The sequence below is a fragment of the Mustela erminea genome, chromosome 1, assembly GCF_009829155.1.
Source record: "Mustela erminea isolate mMusErm1 chromosome 1, mMusErm1.Pri, whole genome shotgun sequence".
Taxonomy (NCBI): Eukaryota; Metazoa; Chordata; class Mammalia; order Carnivora; family Mustelidae; genus Mustela; species Mustela erminea.
Window position 1 is genome coordinate 95,524,698 of NC_045614.1, and position 16,381 is coordinate 95,541,078.

The following is a 16,381-nucleotide window of genomic DNA, read 5'->3' on the forward strand; positions in this document are numbered from 1 at the left end:
TAACATCCATATCCCCCTTGTGATGACCTATGAAGTCTTGCATGACCTGACTCATCAGTATCCTAGCTCCTCTCATTCTCCTTACCTTTGTTCATTACACTGACTCCTATTCCTGGAAAAGGCCATGCATGTTTTTCCTGTCTCAGGATCTTTGCACATGCTGGCTAATCTGCCTGGAACACTTTTCTCCTCTATCCTTCATGGCATGCCTTTTCATCTCTCAGATCTGAGCTCAACTGACAACTTCCTTGTGTGCTCTTATCTATGTGAGTTATTCATTGTTACTGCATTCTGTTCCCCTCGGAGCAGTAGCTCAATTATAGTGATACACATGTGTTTGTTTGTATGCCTGAGTGTAAGTTCCATGAGGGCAAAGCTTCATGTGTTTTGTGCACATTTTTGTATGTCACCTTGGACGATGCCTGGAATTTAGGATGTACTCAGTAAATATTTGTTGAATGAAAACTTCCTGCTTCAACAAGGAACTCTCTATCTTTCCAATACCAGATCCACGTAGCCTCCCTAATCTTTTCAAAGTTACTCTTGATTTCCCATATCCACTGAGATATACCTATTTCTGCGATGCTTTTCAGAGCCAGACTTCTTAAAAGTGTCTTTTGCACATGCTGTCTCCTTCCTCGCCTTTAAATTTTTTCTTACCCATTTCATCTGGCCTCCACTATCATCGGTCAACTGAAACTTCTCTGCTTAAGATCTCCAGTGACCTCCATGATGCCACATCCAAAGGACCATTTTCTCTCCTGATCTCACCTCACTTACAGCAGCCTTCAACACAGCTGACCATTTCCTCCTCCTGGAAACATTCCTTTTTCTTGGCTTTCAGTACACCATCCCTCCCTGCTTAGTCCTAGCCCCTCTTCTTTTCTCTCCTACACAGCCTCCTGAGGTCTGTGATCTTTGTTGCACAATGGCATTTTCCAGGGAGTTTTCAAAGATGATTGCCTTGTCCCTTTCCTTTCAAGATTCTGTTTAATAGGTCTGGGTTATAGCCTGGACATCAGGGGTTTTAAAAGTTCCCCAGGCAGGTTGCATGGATGGCTTAGACATTTAAGTGCCTGCCTTCAACTCAGGTCATGATCCCAGGGTCCTGGGATTGAGCCCCTAATCAGGCTCCGTGCTTAGTGGGGAGCCTGCTTCTCCCTCTCCCTTTGCCCTTCTTCCCACTCATTCTCTCAATCTGTCTCTCTCTCCCCCTCAAATAAATAAAATCTTTAAAAATATTAAAGTTTCCCAGGCAGTTCTTATGTACAGCTAGAGTTGAGAACCACTGTTTTAGGAGAATCTCATCCACTCTTATGGCTTTTACTATCAACTCTATGCTTTTTTGGTTTCTGGGTTCTGGTCAGTTTTGATAAATAGAATAAGCATTACAGTATTTACACTTTCCATAGCATCGTCAATAGAAAGCACAACCACAATAATGGTTACTGACCTTCAAAAGCCATGACAATAAGCTTTCATGATGGTACTTGCAGCTTTACAGATGCTGGTTCTTTTCCTAATGGGGGTAGAGGGTAGAGGAGCAAGGTAAGAGGGTCCCATGGAGGGTGTACTTCCAGACTTGTCTTCTGAACTCTGGACTCCTGTATCCTCCTGCCTACTTTACATCTCCATGCACCTGTCTCATGCTTCCTGAAGTTGATGTTTAAAAATGAATTCTTAAATATCTCCCCCAAACCTAAATTTCTTCTCTCCTATTCTTTCTTGTCTTAGTACAGTGCCTCTGCCATCTATCCTGTTGCTCAAACCTGGGAGTCAGTCTTGATTTCTTCAGCTTTTTCACCTCATTAATCTGATTTATCAGCGGGTCCTATCAGCCTTTCCTCAAAACCTCATCTTGATTCTTTTTGCTTCTTTCTATCACCACTGCCCTCACCCTGGACCAAGCCATGGCATCTTATGCCTGATTGACCATAAAAGCCTCCTAGACCCCTTTGCACTGTTATCCAATCCCTTCAGCCCAGGTGACCTTCTAAAAATGTAAATCACGTCTTCACTTCTCACTCCTTAAATCCTTTAGGAGCTCCCTGTCAACTCAGAGCGAAATCTAAGTCCTTTCCCTAGGGCCCACAAGGGCCCACAATTTAGCCACATCTACTTCCTTGAACTAATGTTGCTGCACTTTGTCTTCTTAGTATGCAGGAGCTCTACAGCTCCTTACCTCAGACCCTTTCAGGAACGTTTCCTTCTTCTCAGTGCCCCTAGGGCCCTGCTCTTTGCACAGCTGGCACCTTCCTGTCCTTTGTCTGCTTAAATGTTGCCTCCTTCAAAAAGATCTCCAGTTTTCTCCACAGAATTTGTTTCCTTAAAAAAATGTGTATTGAATGAACTTAACATTGTAAGCACTTATTTTTTTTCCTCTGTATAAGTTCATTTATTCAACAAATTGCCCCCATTCATGACCTGAGGCTGAAAGCAATGATAAATTTTGTTCCATCTTGTCTTTGTGGAGCCTGAACTGGGCATGTCTTTAAAAGTCTTGGCAGGTAAAAGGAAAAGAGAATCACCAGCCATAGAATTCTAGTGAAGAAAGCCATGTCGTCTACTTCTTGTCTCTGCATAGTTGAAATATAGGCCTACTTGGCAAAATAAGTACATCTCATCCATCAAGAAACTGTTGAACATACTATACCACTGATAATTCCCTAGATATGCATGTTATTTAAAAGTACTGGAGAGTTTTTTTAATTGACCAATAGGAAAACCATTTATAGAGATTGTTTTACTATTGGATCCTCTGTTGTGTAGGAAAAAGCACTCCCTATAGCTAAATGATCCAACTTAAAGAAAAGTAAGAATTGTGTTTCAGAGGAATAGGAGGCCCTTTAGCAATAGTAGAAACATTAGATGAATCAAGTAAAGACTCAGGTTTTGGGGGACAAGGCCCCCCAGATAAGGGTAATTTGAATCATAATCAGTAATCAATGGCCAAAAACCAAAGCCGCATTCATCTAATTTATTGGCGCCTGGTGACCTGAAAGTTTCCTGATGTAGATCAAGCATAGCCTAAGTGTAAAGCATAGACCCGTCTGATGCCAGTTTGTGTGCATGGATAGAGTGATGTTTGCAAACTGCAGTTGTAGCCCTAGAGGTGTCTTGTTTGGCCTGTCAGACGGTTTCTAAAATTTGAATGTGAATGTCTTTTGGCAAGTCTTCACTCCCCAGTTTACCAAATTTCCACCACTCTCTTGTCTTTAGCATAACCCATTTACCCATTAGTGATGAGTTTGTGCCCCTCAAGACATTTGAGTTTGAGGGCCTTGCTTCACACTTCTAATCTATTAGAATTGTCTATGGTATGTTACCAAAAAAATTCCTCAAATCAGATTGCCTCCATATTTTTTTCTTTTTCTGCATCAATTAGGGTCATTCACATGTGAAACTTCAGCTTGCCGCTATGTTTTGTATATCAAACCTCATATGGAATGAAGAGGAAGGTAAGAGATTGGTGAGATCTGTTTTGTGGAAAATTATGGGAGGGAAGGTAGCAGATGCCCCTGAGATCCTAGGTGCAGGCATCACTCAGTGGGTCCTGAACATCCAACCAAGTCACCTTGGTATAAGAATCCATATAGGGACTAGCCAGAGTTGGCTCAACAGTTAACACTGAGCCCCATCTTGAAGTCAGCACTGCAGGAGATTACAGAGGATGGGGATAAAGGAGACCCCAGAGAAACAAGTGGCAGTCTGTGCCCTTGAGAGAGCTGGGGAGGAGGTTGGGGGATGAACTCGAAGAAGATGAGAGGTGGTAGTGGTTGGGCAGATTCGTCTTTCATTGTGTGCAGAGGGGCACATGTAAGGATTACAGGCACATAAGCTTAATGGAGGAGAGAGTGCCTTGGTGAGAAATGAGAAATACACTGTGACTAGGGAAGCAGTCAGTCTATAAGGTGGTTTCTATGGATCAGAGGTTCTCCACCTTGACTGCATATTAGTGTCACCTGAGGAATTTTGCACCAGACCAGTTTAATGAGAATTTCTGGGGGGAGAGGGGGTGGGTTACAGGCACAAGTTTGTTTTTGTTTTTGTTTTAATTCTCCAGCTGATTCCGATGTAGCAAATAGATGTGGAATAGTGGTGGTTCTCAGTGCTGGGCTGACTGCATAAGAATCACCTAGGGAACTTTTTAAAATGCAGATTTCTGGTTTTTACACCTAGAGATTCTGGTTCACTGGGTCTAGAGATAAGTGCATGAGTGAGTCACTGCAGGTTCTTCACAGGAAGGAAAGACTCCAGGAGGATTACTCTACCCAGCAGCTGTGTCTAGAACAAAGGAAGGAGGAGAAATTGGATTCAATATGTAGGCCTAGAGACTAAGTATCATCCAGATGCCAGGGAAACAGAGCCACCCCCAAGGAGGTCCTAGTCTAGTTGGAAGATAGAGCAGTATGAAGTTGGAACTGCCACGTGCTAACCAGGAGGCAGCAGGAAGTGCTGGGAGGTCAGAGGACAGTGGAAGAGAACAGAAGGGGGAAAACAAGACCTGTCTGGAGTAGAAAGAGCCTGGGTTGATATGCCCAGACAGAAGAAATGAAGATGGGCCGATGGCAGTGGGCCTTGTGCCAGGCTAAGGAATCTGACCTTGACCTATAGTCCATGGAGAAATTAATCTATCAGCAGAATCCAGGATGGACTGCAGGAAGGAGGGTCAAGGAGCAGAGAGACCAGTTAGAATGTTGTTAGAGGATCTAAGCATGAGACAATCCAGCTTCACTGGGGACTAGGGGTTTAGAAGGGTGGGGAGTAAAGGACCCTGGCAATGCTCTAGATTGTTGATTGCACATCAAGGAGACCAACTACCTGGGTCATGTTCCCAGTAACCTGTTAGCGTTAATCTCTTAGGTTCACAAGAACGCCAGGATAAATTACGAGACATGGGCATCGTAGATATTCTACACAAACTGAGTCAGTCACCAGATTCAAACCTTTGTGACAAGTAAGTATCAAAAGGGCCTTGTATGTTGGGTTCTTTTATGAAAGGGTTTAGCTTGCTTAGTAATTTACACTGCCAAACTTAAAATCTTATAGATGCCTTTTTTTTTTTCCTAAGATTTTACTTATTTATTTATTTGACAGAGAGAGAGAGAGAGCAAGAGAGGGAACACAAGCAGTGGGAAAGAGAGAGGCAGAAGCAGGCATCCTGCTGAACAGGGAGTCCGATGTGGGACTCAATCCCAGGACCCCAGGTTCATGACCTGAGCCAAAGGCAGATGCTTAACTAACTGAGCCATCCAGGACTCAAAATCTTTTAGATTCTTGAATTCCCTTCTTAATCTTCTGTGAGCCAACTCTTGTCGCTTTTAAGTAAGAAATAAACTAATAATTTGCAAACTTTTAAAGGTTTTCATCTTATTGTGAGTTAACATGAGCCTGAGCCATCTTAGTGTATATCTGGAGAGAATCCAGGGATCATTCTCTTGATGTTAAAATAGAAAGGAAGGCAAATAATAAAAACATCCATTATCTCAAAATCTCACTGAGCGCCTGCCTTGTGTAAGTCTGGTCCAGCTGCTGAGAATATGACAGTGACCACTGAGGTGTTCCTGTCTTCACCATTTACTGGGAGAGACAAGAATCATAATCAGAGATCCCTCTAACCTCAAAGTAGCCAAAAATGTTCTTCCTGTGTACCCTTCCTCCTACCACAGCTTCACTCTGCAGCTCACTTTCATGCTCCCTGACCATGTCCTCTAGGCATACCTGCCCCTTTGCAATGTCACATCTTCATGCATTTACACATTCTGTTCATCTGGTTTGCCATCCCAGTCCCCTCTCCTCTGAATTCCCCATTCATTCAGCATATTTTTTTTTAATACTAACCTCCACCAGGGACTGTTTTAGGCATTGGAGATAAAATGATGAATAAAATTGTTAAAGTCATTGCCCTTGTGGAACTTACATTCTAGCACAGAAAGAAGACCGTAAACAAGTGAATATGTAATATGATAGCCAGTCATGAGACGTACTATGAAGAAAAATAATAAGATGAAGGAATGAAGAGTAAGGAAGTTTCTTCTCAGATAGATTGGCCAGTAAAGGCCTCTCTGAGGATGTGACATTTGATCAAACATCTGGATGAAATGAGATAGTCTGCCAGGTAGATGTTCAGAAGACTAGTATTCTAGGCAGAGGGGACAGTGAGTGCAAGTCTCTGAGGCAGGAATGAGAGTGGCATGTTCAGGAAGACCAGTGGAGCTGCTGAAAAATAAATGAGGGGTAGGGTGATAAGAAGTGTACTCCAGGAGACAGTGGGGAGCAAGTGAAAAGCCTTGTCGGCCATAGTAGGAACTCTGGATTTTATTTAGAGTTTAATAGGAAGTCATTGGAGATTTTTGAGAAGAAGAGACCCTGTCTGACTTGAATTTGTATAAAATCAGTCTGGTGACTCTGTAGAGAATCACCTGGGCAGGACCAGAAGCAGGGAGAACAGTTCAAGGCTATTGTAGTCCTGTAGGTATGAGACGAGGGTGGTAGTGGTCAAATTCAGAATTCAGTCTGAAGATAGAGACAACAGGATTTGCTCAGGGATTCAGTGTGTAGGATATTAAAGAGAGGAAAGGAAAATGCCTGGAGTTTTAGCCTGAGCAACTGGATAGGTGTTACCATTTACCAAGATAATGAGAAGTGGGTTGGGATAGGGAAAATCGAGGGTTCCTGTTTGGACATGCCAAGTTTTGGATGCTGTTCGATATCCAAGGGACTTGTCAGGATAGTGGGGCTAAGGGTGTAAACTAGGAGAGTATATAAAACCATGCAGCTGGATGAAGTCACCTAAGGAAAGTAAGAGGAAAGAAGATAGGAGGGCTAAGGACTATGCTCTGAAGCCCTCAAACATTTAGGGGAAAGTGAAAGATCCAGTAAAGGAAAGGAAGGAACAATCAGTGAAGCAGGCCTAGAGACCCAGGCACAGGAGTTGTCCTGAAAGCAAGGGAAGAGAATGCCTGGACAATGGCCATTTACCCTTCACAAATCTTATCCGGTTGTCACCTTCTCCAAAAGGTCTTGCCTGACCCATTCTCCACCCTAGGCTTTGTCAGGGGACCCCTTCTGCCAGGGACTCCTGTAGCACCCATAGGACATACCACACTGTGTCATGGCTGTCAGCTTCCTTGTCTGCCCCACTGAAGGGAAGAGGCGCTTGGTAATTGCTCCTCAGGTGAATGGCTGTGCCAGACTCTGGAGCACACAGAGCAGGCTGGGGCCCTGCCTCCCTGAATCTTGCCATCCAGTGGGTTAAAGAAGACAAATCCCCTAAATAATTGCAGCCCAAGGCTGCTGCTCAGGTGAGTGTCCCATCAAAGGCAGATGAGAGCCAGGCACTTGCTGAAGGCTGGAACTGAGCTGTACTTTGAGGACTGGCCTCCATCTCCATAGCAGCAGTAGCAGCTGCAGACCTAAATGGTGGGCTCTGTCAGCCCATCTCCTAGCTAAGAGCCAGAGCACTCCCTGTGTTTCTTTTCTCATGTTCTTCCAGAAATGAAAATAGTTCTGCTTGAAATCTTTTCTAGGATGACCTGGAGCATTAAAAGTGGCCTCATTAGCAGGATGTACAATAGGTTTCAGCCCTGGCCTACACTGGCTTAGATCTGTCTGGTGCTGTTTCTCCATATTTGTATGGCACATAAATTTTCAGCAGTTCTTAAACCGCATTAAAAGAATCAAGGTTTGAGCTACCCTACCTAGTCCATCTAAGGAAAGATGACCTTGCCTTAAGGACCATCTATCTGAAAGACTCCTTAGATATTAAGAGATAGCAAGAGAAAAATAAGTTCAGGCTCTCTGAGGTCTAATATAACAAATGTAGACATCCCTGGAGAAGGATTCAGGAGGAGTCTGAATTGGTAGTTCTCATTTTAGTCAAAACCCTCATGTGGACCTTCCCACAATGGCACGTGGAGGTCTGTTACCTAAAGAAGATATCTCAGGTTCCTTCTGTCCTTAAGGCTTAATTAAGGCTTTGTGATCTTTTGACTTTCAAACACTTACAGATGAGGTGCTATTGCCAACCAGCCCTTTCCACCCCAGGCTTCAAGGGCCTTGGGATTGTGAGGTGAGGTAGATGGTCTTTAAGGGGTAGCCTGTGGCATCCTTCATACGCTTGTTTCTGTAGGAAAATGACCTTGTAGAATCCAACTCGCTTATAACTCAGAGACCATCTGTACAGGGCTTTCCATTTTGATGGATTAGACTATTTGCAGTTACTATATAGAGCCTTAGATAATTGCAAGAATATCTCTTAGTATCCACTTTTAAAACTGTAGGTCATATCCATTACTTGACCATAGAGACTGCACTTGCATCCAGCTTATTGCATGCCCAGTCTACCTTGGCTTACTTTCATCAGCTAATGGTAACTGAACATTTTACACGTTTCTTTCCATAACCTACTGGAGGAGACCGTTGCTAAAACCTAACTTCCTAATTCCCACAATTGTAGCCTCTTGAGAAATGTTATTAAGCTCATAATTGGAGTAGTAAAGGAGGCCTCCTCAGTCCCAGGTCAAAGAAAGACATTTGTACAAGGATCAGGATGGGTGAGGCCACTGCCCATATCACATCTTCTCTCCAACTAGCTACCTTCTTCCCCAGCCACCCTAACAACCCACATCCCCTGCTAGTCAGTGTCAGCAGGCATGATAAGAAGAACGAGATGAAACTATAACCTCCTGCCTCAATTTGAAGGCATTTGAACCATGAGACAGCTTTGGGTTGTGAGCTCTAGGCTCCCCATGCACTTTCTGATCAGCACCTGAATGCTGCTCCCTGGGTCAGTTTTCCTCTTAACTTCCCAGAATCCTAAGTGTCATCCCCAGTGTCCTACAGCACCAGCTAAAAACCTGCATGACAGTGGGAGAAAGTAAAGAATTCTGGATCCATCCTAGCCAAATGCCAGTGATGAAGGGAAACTATAGAATGTCACTGCAGCAGGTGTAAGGACAAGAACAGCCCTTCCTAAAAGAACTTCAGGAAGAGGAATGTAGGTAGTGTGGGTTTGAGGTTGCCTGCTGACCACAGATCTTTGCCCCTTATGGTAGTCGCCCAGTTGTGCTCACTCCAATTCCCTTTGGGGATCTTTTTACACCTCCCCTCCCTTACCATCTTTGAGCCACAGGATTTTTGCCTTATTTATGCCTTGTTTGTGAGATGATGGCTAACAGGAACTTTGTGATTTCAGGGCAAAGATGGCACTGCAGCAGTACCTGGCGTGATGGGAGCGCCCTGGGCACCTGCAAGCATCCCACATCCTTGTTAAAGGAAGTACAGGAACTAGCCTCATTTGATTCCTTCTATTTGCACAAGTCACCTTGGACTGCAGGGAGCTGTTTTGCAAAAGCAATTTGGTAGGCTTAGATCTCAAATTCATCTTGAGAACATTTTTTTGAGGTAGTAATTTCCTCAGAGGACTGTTGTGTTTTGTTTTGTTTTTTTTCTGAGCTACCTGGACTCTTTATTAGAACAATCAATCATTTTCCTTTGGACCTACAATTTTTTGCCTATGCTGCAGCCACTTTGTGAGTGAGAATGAATGTGTCTCTGCACACACAGGTGTGTGTGCATGTGTGTGCACGTGGGTCAGAATGAATGGATGTGTGTGTGTGTGAGGGATACCTCAAATTTTTCTTTTCTTATTTTGTGTGAAAATCTCTTTTCTACAGATTTTCCAGGGTTTAAGCATTGCTTGCTGTATAAAAAACTTTACTGAATTATATACAGTTTGAATGAAATGTTATTTTAAAAACAAAACAATTGTTAAGTGTTCCATAAAGGTTATGTTGAATTTTGGTCAGATGAATATTTGTAAGTAAAAAATATATGCATTTCTGAACCTCAACTTACATAGATTTTCTTTATAAAAAAAAAAAAAAAAAAAGAAAAAGAAAGAAAAAAAGGTTGGCTATAGTTGGCCTGAGTAACAGGCATGATATATGGTGCTGTGCAAAATAGTAAGCTAGCATCTTACTGCCGTCAATATCAGCAGGTACAGAGCCTCTTTTCAGCCTAATTCAATAAGCTCTCAGGCTTCCAAGTCAAATGGACAGGGTGGAGTGGAGTGAGGCAACAAATCATAGGATTTTTGAACCATCAAGGGGAAATAGAACTACTGATAGTGAAAACCCAGCCCTGACTCTGGCAGGCTGCACTTGGCAGGAACTGGGCACCAGGATCCTCCCAACAGCCCTAAATCCTGTCACTGGTGTAACGGTATCTGGCAGGATTTAGAGCCAGTCATGGAAACTTATGCTCAAACTAAAGTAAGTCATCACTTCCTGGAAACAAAGTCCGATCACCTTGTGCTTCCTGAAACAGCATATCACTGTGAAACTAAAGAATGCTCTACAGACTTATCTGTAGAAAGAAGTGAAGAACAGGATAGTTTAGAAAGCTGGTTTTCTCTTAGCTATACTGAGCTAATTCTACTAGTCACTCAGGACTGCTATTCAGTGTGCTTTTTTAAGACAAGATCAAAATTTGAGTAAGACGTGGCTGAGATCTTCTCCTGCATGAAGTCCAGAGCACTGAAGTTTGATCGAGGGAAAGGGACTCTCGCCAGAGGATGAAAGATGGCTTCTTGTACTGAGAGTGCTACTTCGCCCTTCTGCAGCCCTTAGCGTGGCACCCAGCTCCAGCTTCTGGGGCGGCTTCAAAGTGAACTTCGCAGAGGTTGCTCTTGACTGTTTGAAAGAACAACCAGCCTTCCTTTCCCTTTGCTAAAAGAAGTTCAGAGGCATTGCGGCCCAGAATCAAGGTCTGTGGCCCGGAAGCTTGCCATGAGTGTGCACCACTGGCAGAGTCCCAAGCCTACCAGCCACTCCTGATGGGGTTTGCTCACCCCACAGTCACCCCATCACCAACCTGCACCTTCCTTGGAGGATTTAAATATGTTTGATTGCAAATGAATGTTTTTAAGTGTATTTAATGCAGTTTTTCCTGTTCTCAGCATGACCACCCAAGATTCAAACACAGAGATTTCAAAGTTATTTTTTTCTCCCCAGAACATCACTAATTTAAAAGTCTGTCACAACAGGAACTTGGGTTTTGTGTGGACGTCAGTGCTAATGTGAGAACGCCAGTTTAAGGAGAATTAAATTTGTTGGGAATAAAGCCTTATATAGGCCCACTCATTGAAACTTCTAGTACTGAGAAAATATCCTTGGCTGGCATTTGTAATACACACACTATAGAGTTGGTATTTAAAAGTACCAGGTAAATATTAAGGAAACCAATAATGAATTGCTGAGACAATCTTGTACCCAGATAGCATTAGAAAGCTGAAAGCCCAATGAAATAAAATTTTCACACTTCAACTCTGTGGATAAATCTTGCCTGTGGCTATAAACAGATGGTCAAAGAAAAAGTGCTTTACTATAATTAACTTTTCTGATTTGAATGAAGGAAAAATGTATTTATTTAAACAAAGCTGTTTGCTGCTTTAGGCAGGTGCAGTGTTCAGTCAGCAAGGAAGTGGGAGGAATGGGGCGTGGTCTGTGTCTCCACCCGAGTCCTTCACTAAGCTTCTCGCTCTCTCTAATACTGCATTCTGTTTCTCCTTTTGTGCCCTGATTGTAACCCAAAATTTATGAACTAGAAAAGAATGTCCAATTTAATAAGTTGCATTTTTTTTCCTTAAGCACTTTATGCAGAACAATACATGTTCTTCTGGTAGTGTTTGGATAATATGATTTTAACACATGCTAATAAAAGCCAAGAAAAAAATCATGGCAACTTCTAAAAAGGAGTCTGTTTTCCAAATGTCTAGAACATTAGGAAACATTGGAAGATAACGTGTCCTGGCTTTTTGGAACCTATGCTTCTTGGTGAATAGTAGGCCAGGAAGTGACTGCATTTCAGAATGGGTGCCGGTGCCCTGTGGTGGTTACAGCTGTGCTACAGGGGCCATCGGCAGCAGTCTGGGAACCCTCTTCTTGGCCTCCTGAAGTCTAGCGGACCTTTTACAAGTGGCCACTCCCAGCCACCAGGACCTCCCCAGTGTTGTGCCCACTGCCTCCATCTTCTCCTCAGCCCCTTACGAATGCCACGCTTCCACTGTCACCACCCGCTGGACTTAGGCCAAGAATTTGGTGGATGAACAGCGGCCCCGTACACAAGCAGCTATTCCTCTGCAAGGAAGCCCAGGTGCTCTTCACGACTGCACACTGCCTTCTTTTCCCCATCTCTAAAACGTAGAGAAGCACCTCTTACCTCTAGGCCTCCCTAGAAACAGAAAGCCAGAGACATCTACCCCAGAGCATGGAGGATTGGGGAGAAAGTGAGTGGTGGTGAGGTGGTTGGCAGGGGAAGGAACTCCCTTGCCACAGGGCAAACAGGAAAGTGAGACCTGGGAAATGGGAGACTGACCCCAAGTTCTAATGGAGAGCTGACAGGAGGAGGTCCCAACACCTTGCCACCTGGGATAGGGGCTGGTGCTACCCCAGTCCTGCTCCTTTGCACATTTCTCCTGATTGCTGGGCAGAGAGGCGTGTGTCCATTTCCAGCAGGAGAGTAGTTTAGGTTTACTGCCTGGCCTCTGGAAAAATTGGGAACCCCCACCTCAAGGGCCACATCATGGCCTACGTAGCCACCTTTCCTCCCTTTATTTATGTAGCCCCTGACTCCTGGTCTTGGCTCTGCTGTGTACTTGGCCCTCTTGCTGAGTGGGGAGCCAGAGCCAGTGTTAGAAAGGAACCACCCGGGGCTCCTGGATGTCTCAGTGGGTTAAAGCCTCTGCCTTCGGCTCAGGTCCTAGGATCAAGCCCCGCATCGGGCTCTCTGCTCAGCAGGGAGCCTGCTTCCCCCTCTAGCTCTCTGCCTGCCTCTCTGCCTACTTGTGATCTCTCTCTCTCTCTCTCTCTCTCTCTCTGTGTCTGTCAAATAAATAAAATCTTTAAAAAAAAGAAAAAAGAAAGGAACCACCCTCTATTTCATGCAGCGGGGCCTGCCGTCCATCCTATTAGGCATTCACACCCAGGAGCTGAGAGGCCTTAATGGCCAAAACAGCACCCACCTGCATGCCCTGGTTTGCTCCCGTTGTAGGAAGCCAGACCCAGGGTCTGTGCCAAGGAGTTCCACCCTCAGAGTGGGCTGACGTTTTAGCCACTCTCACAAGATTTCTTTCCTCCAACACCACTCCCTCCCCTGCACCTCTATTCCTTCTGCTTTGAACCTTACAGATTCTGAAAAGAAATGTTCTACCAAGTTATAGATGGAAAGGGGGTGTCCCCACATTCCCCTCTATTGCCCCTCATGCCTTCCCCTCTGCCAGCCCCACTACTCCCAGCTACTTCCTGGGGAGACTCAAAGGCCATCACAGACAGCAACATGCATCACCCCTACAGTCTCAGTTCCCCCACCTACTCTTCCTCTCGCCCCATTGCTTTCAGAGGCTTTGGGCAAACCATTTCTCATCTCTTCAGTGATGGAAGATCCTTGGATTCCCAACTTCTGGGGAGATCAGATGGTGGTTACCCCTAAGTAGCTCATTCAGAGCCATGTAACACCTGTGCATGTAGAAGACCAGATGCAGGGTTCTAATGTTTCTCCAAGGCTTTGAATCCCCCTCTTGAGCCCACTCACAAGGGAAGAGCACAGCCCCATGGTGAATTCAGTTTTCCTGACATCCTGTCATGGAGGGACCCTCTGAGTACATTGTTTCTCATGGAGGTCAGTACAGATGCTATGAACACAATGGGCATGTATTTTTGCATCTAAAAGTGACAAAAAGTCATGAGGAATGCAGCCACCCACCCAGCATCACAGGCCTTTCTCCCCACTTCACACAGCCTGTTTCATCCTTCTGTCCCCAGTGCCTGCATGGCATTGGCATAAAGAGTAATGCACCCATGAAGAGCAGTCTTCTGGGAGCTAACTGCGCATTTAAAGAACTTCAAGTCACAAGCAAAGTCTTCTGGAGAAAACCAGCAAATGAAAGGAAGTCGCTAACATTTGCCTTGGGGAGTAGAACATCGCCTTTTCCTCAGAAAGGAAAGTGGATGCTTGGGCTTAGTGAATTTTCAAATAGACCAAAGAGCAAACAAGCAGGAGGGAATGGCTATCCATGTTAATACTCACAGAGGTAATAATAGTTACTTTTTATTGAGAACCTCATGAAATGTTCAACCTCAGGGGCACAGCCATGGAAGGATGGCTCAACCAGGTGATTTAGTGAAAGCTGGAGGCAACTTGGCTCTACTGGGAGATCTCGGACTTTAAAATTAGGTAGTAGCCAGAATCAGAAACCACAGAAATGGGGAAAGGGAGCATCAAGAAAATCAGATGACTCCTGGTTCCAAATATAACTCCCAAGCATTTCTTTTTTTTCTTTTTTTTTTATTTGAGAGAAAGAGAGAGTGAGAGAGAGAGAGAGAGAACATCAGAGAGAGAGAGGTCAGCAGGAGAAGCAGACTCCCTGTCAAGCAGGGAGCCCAATGTGGGACTCGATCGCAGGACTTCAGGATCATGACCTGAGCGGAAGGCAGATATTTAATCCTGAGCCACCCAGGAGCCCCTCCAAGCATTTCTTTATGAACATAGCCTGATGCATGGAAAGCTTCAGGTCGCCAACTGGGCAGCATTGCAGGACTGTCCCCATGACCGGGTAGGCAGCAGGAAGATTAAAGCCAATTTCTATCTGCTTCCATGTCCATATGCCTAGAAGTGTTATAGCCAATCTTTTTGCACTATTTTCAAGTTCACTCTAAACCTGTTTAGTCCAATGAGTAGATTTGTTATTGGGGAAACGCTATCCTATATAACTCAGTATCCTCTGAGATGACACCATACCATACCAGGGTACCAAAACAGAAGTCCATTTATTTTATAAAATCCCAGAGGTAGCAAAAAACAACATCAACAACAACAAAAAAACTGTATGTTTTATATACTGTTTAATAAGGCAAGAAAATATATACTATTTTTATTGTTCATAAGACATAACTAAACCAAAAAAGTATTGGGGCTGAAAAGAGTGAGTTCCAATTCTGGAGCTGCCCTATGGGCAACTGATTGAAGCGCACTGACAGCTCATCTCATGGCCTTGCCCCTGGTCACATGCTCTGGAACAGCAGCCCAGCCTCTCAGTCTGTGTCCTCAGGGAAGCAACATGCCTCAGTGGGGCCCACCGCTCCTTCAGCCCCGTGGCCTGTGGGATGACAGATGTTCTACAGGACTTCTGAAACGTAACCCTGTTCCTGTCCTCTGTCCCACTCACCATCCACAAGGCAGCAGGAAAAGGGGATCTAAATACATCACAGACAGTGAAGCAAGGGGTCAGGGTGGGAGGGACAGCAGAGAAAGGTCCTAATAGGTGTATTCCAAACCAGGAATTAAAAATTAGGAGAATGAGGGGCACCTGGCTGGCTTAGCTGATGGAGCACGAGACTCGATCTTGGGGTTGTGAGTTCAAACCCCATGTTGGGTGTAGAGATTACTTAAAAATAAAACCTTTTTTAAACATCAGGAGAATGAGTAATATGTTGAGGACTTAAATGTGTCAGGCTCCAGGTTAAGAACTTCAATATCCTTTGTCTCTTTCCATCTTCACAACAGCCCTGTGGGGAAGATCACTATTGTGGGGATATTATTATGGGGCTAATAATGGGTCTGTCATTATCTCCATTTCGCAGATGAGGAAACTGGGTCCCAGAAAGGTAAATAACTTTCCCGAGGCTATTCAGCTGATAACTAGCGGAGCCAGGATTCAAACCCAGGATGATCTTGTCTCCAGTGCCCTTGATCCCTGACACTTAGCAGAGAAAGCGATGGGTAAGTTGGAAGCACACTGCTCCTGACGACTGAGAAGGCCTGACACATCAAACGAGCAGCACTTCAGTACCCTTACAAGGCTGCTTCAGAGTCATGCTCTCAGGAGGCTGGGCATTTATTCCTGGGATGTCTCTGGGCTCAGACCCCTGTGAAGTGTCCCCATAGCTCATTATCACCTGGGGCCCAAAAGTCAGGCTCATGATCTCCCAACACTCTCCTCTAGCTCCATTGAGTATTTCCCAGCCGGGCTACCCTCGTCTTTCCCCAGACTTGGCCCTGAGTTCTACCACTTGTTTCCGATGGCCCCCCCAAAAGGATGAAGATGTGTCATGACCCTGGACACATAAGGAAATACATCATGGGCACTCTCTGAGGGCAGGTTCCTTGAAGAAAGCAGGCCCTTGTCACCAGAGTAAGATCTCCTCCCAGCCGGGGAATGGCCTTGAAGAACCACAGCACACACTCACATGTGTCAACCTGGGTCCCTATAAAGCCACACTTGCCGTGATCTCTCCACTCTACACCCCACCATCGCACCCAGCTCGCCCCTTGGCTGGCAGCAGGCAGCCACGAGAATTAAATGAGGGCCAACACAGGCCAG

The 16,381-nt window shown here is 44.8% G+C and overlaps 2 protein-coding genes across 9 annotated transcripts in view; one reads left to right on the forward strand and one right to left on the reverse strand.

The window, feature by feature from the left end:
• Positions 1-16,204, forward strand: part of ARMC8 (armadillo repeat containing 8) — a 120,830-nt gene extending 104,626 nt beyond the window's left edge. For 3 of the 5 annotated variants that reach the window (XM_032334141.1, XM_032334157.1, XM_032334164.1), the window contains 3 exons: positions 3,386-3,458; positions 4,864-4,957; positions 9,197-11,627. In XM_032334141.1, coding sequence (XP_032190032.1) covers positions 3,386-3,458; positions 4,864-4,957; positions 9,197-9,230 — 201 coding nt within the window. In that variant the 3' untranslated portion in view covers positions 9,231-11,627. Of the gene's footprint in view, positions 1-3,385; positions 3,459-4,863; positions 4,958-9,196; positions 11,628-15,641 lie in introns of those variants that run through there. The other 2 variants (XR_004283427.1, XR_004283426.1) reach the window with 2 other exon arrangements.
• Positions 1-16,381, reverse strand: part of NME9 (NME/NM23 family member 9) — a 51,214-nt gene that overhangs the window by 14,127 nt on the left and 20,706 nt on the right. Inside the window, exon 12 of one of the 4 annotated variants that reach the window (XM_032334193.1) lies at positions 14,869-15,157. The exons of the other annotated variants lie outside the window; for them this stretch is intronic. Within the exon in view, the coding sequence (XP_032190084.1) occupies positions 15,093-15,157 (65 nt within the window). The 3' untranslated portion in view covers positions 14,869-15,092. Of the gene's footprint in view, positions 1-14,868; positions 15,158-16,381 lie in introns of those variants that run through there. 4 annotated transcript variants of the gene reach the window in all.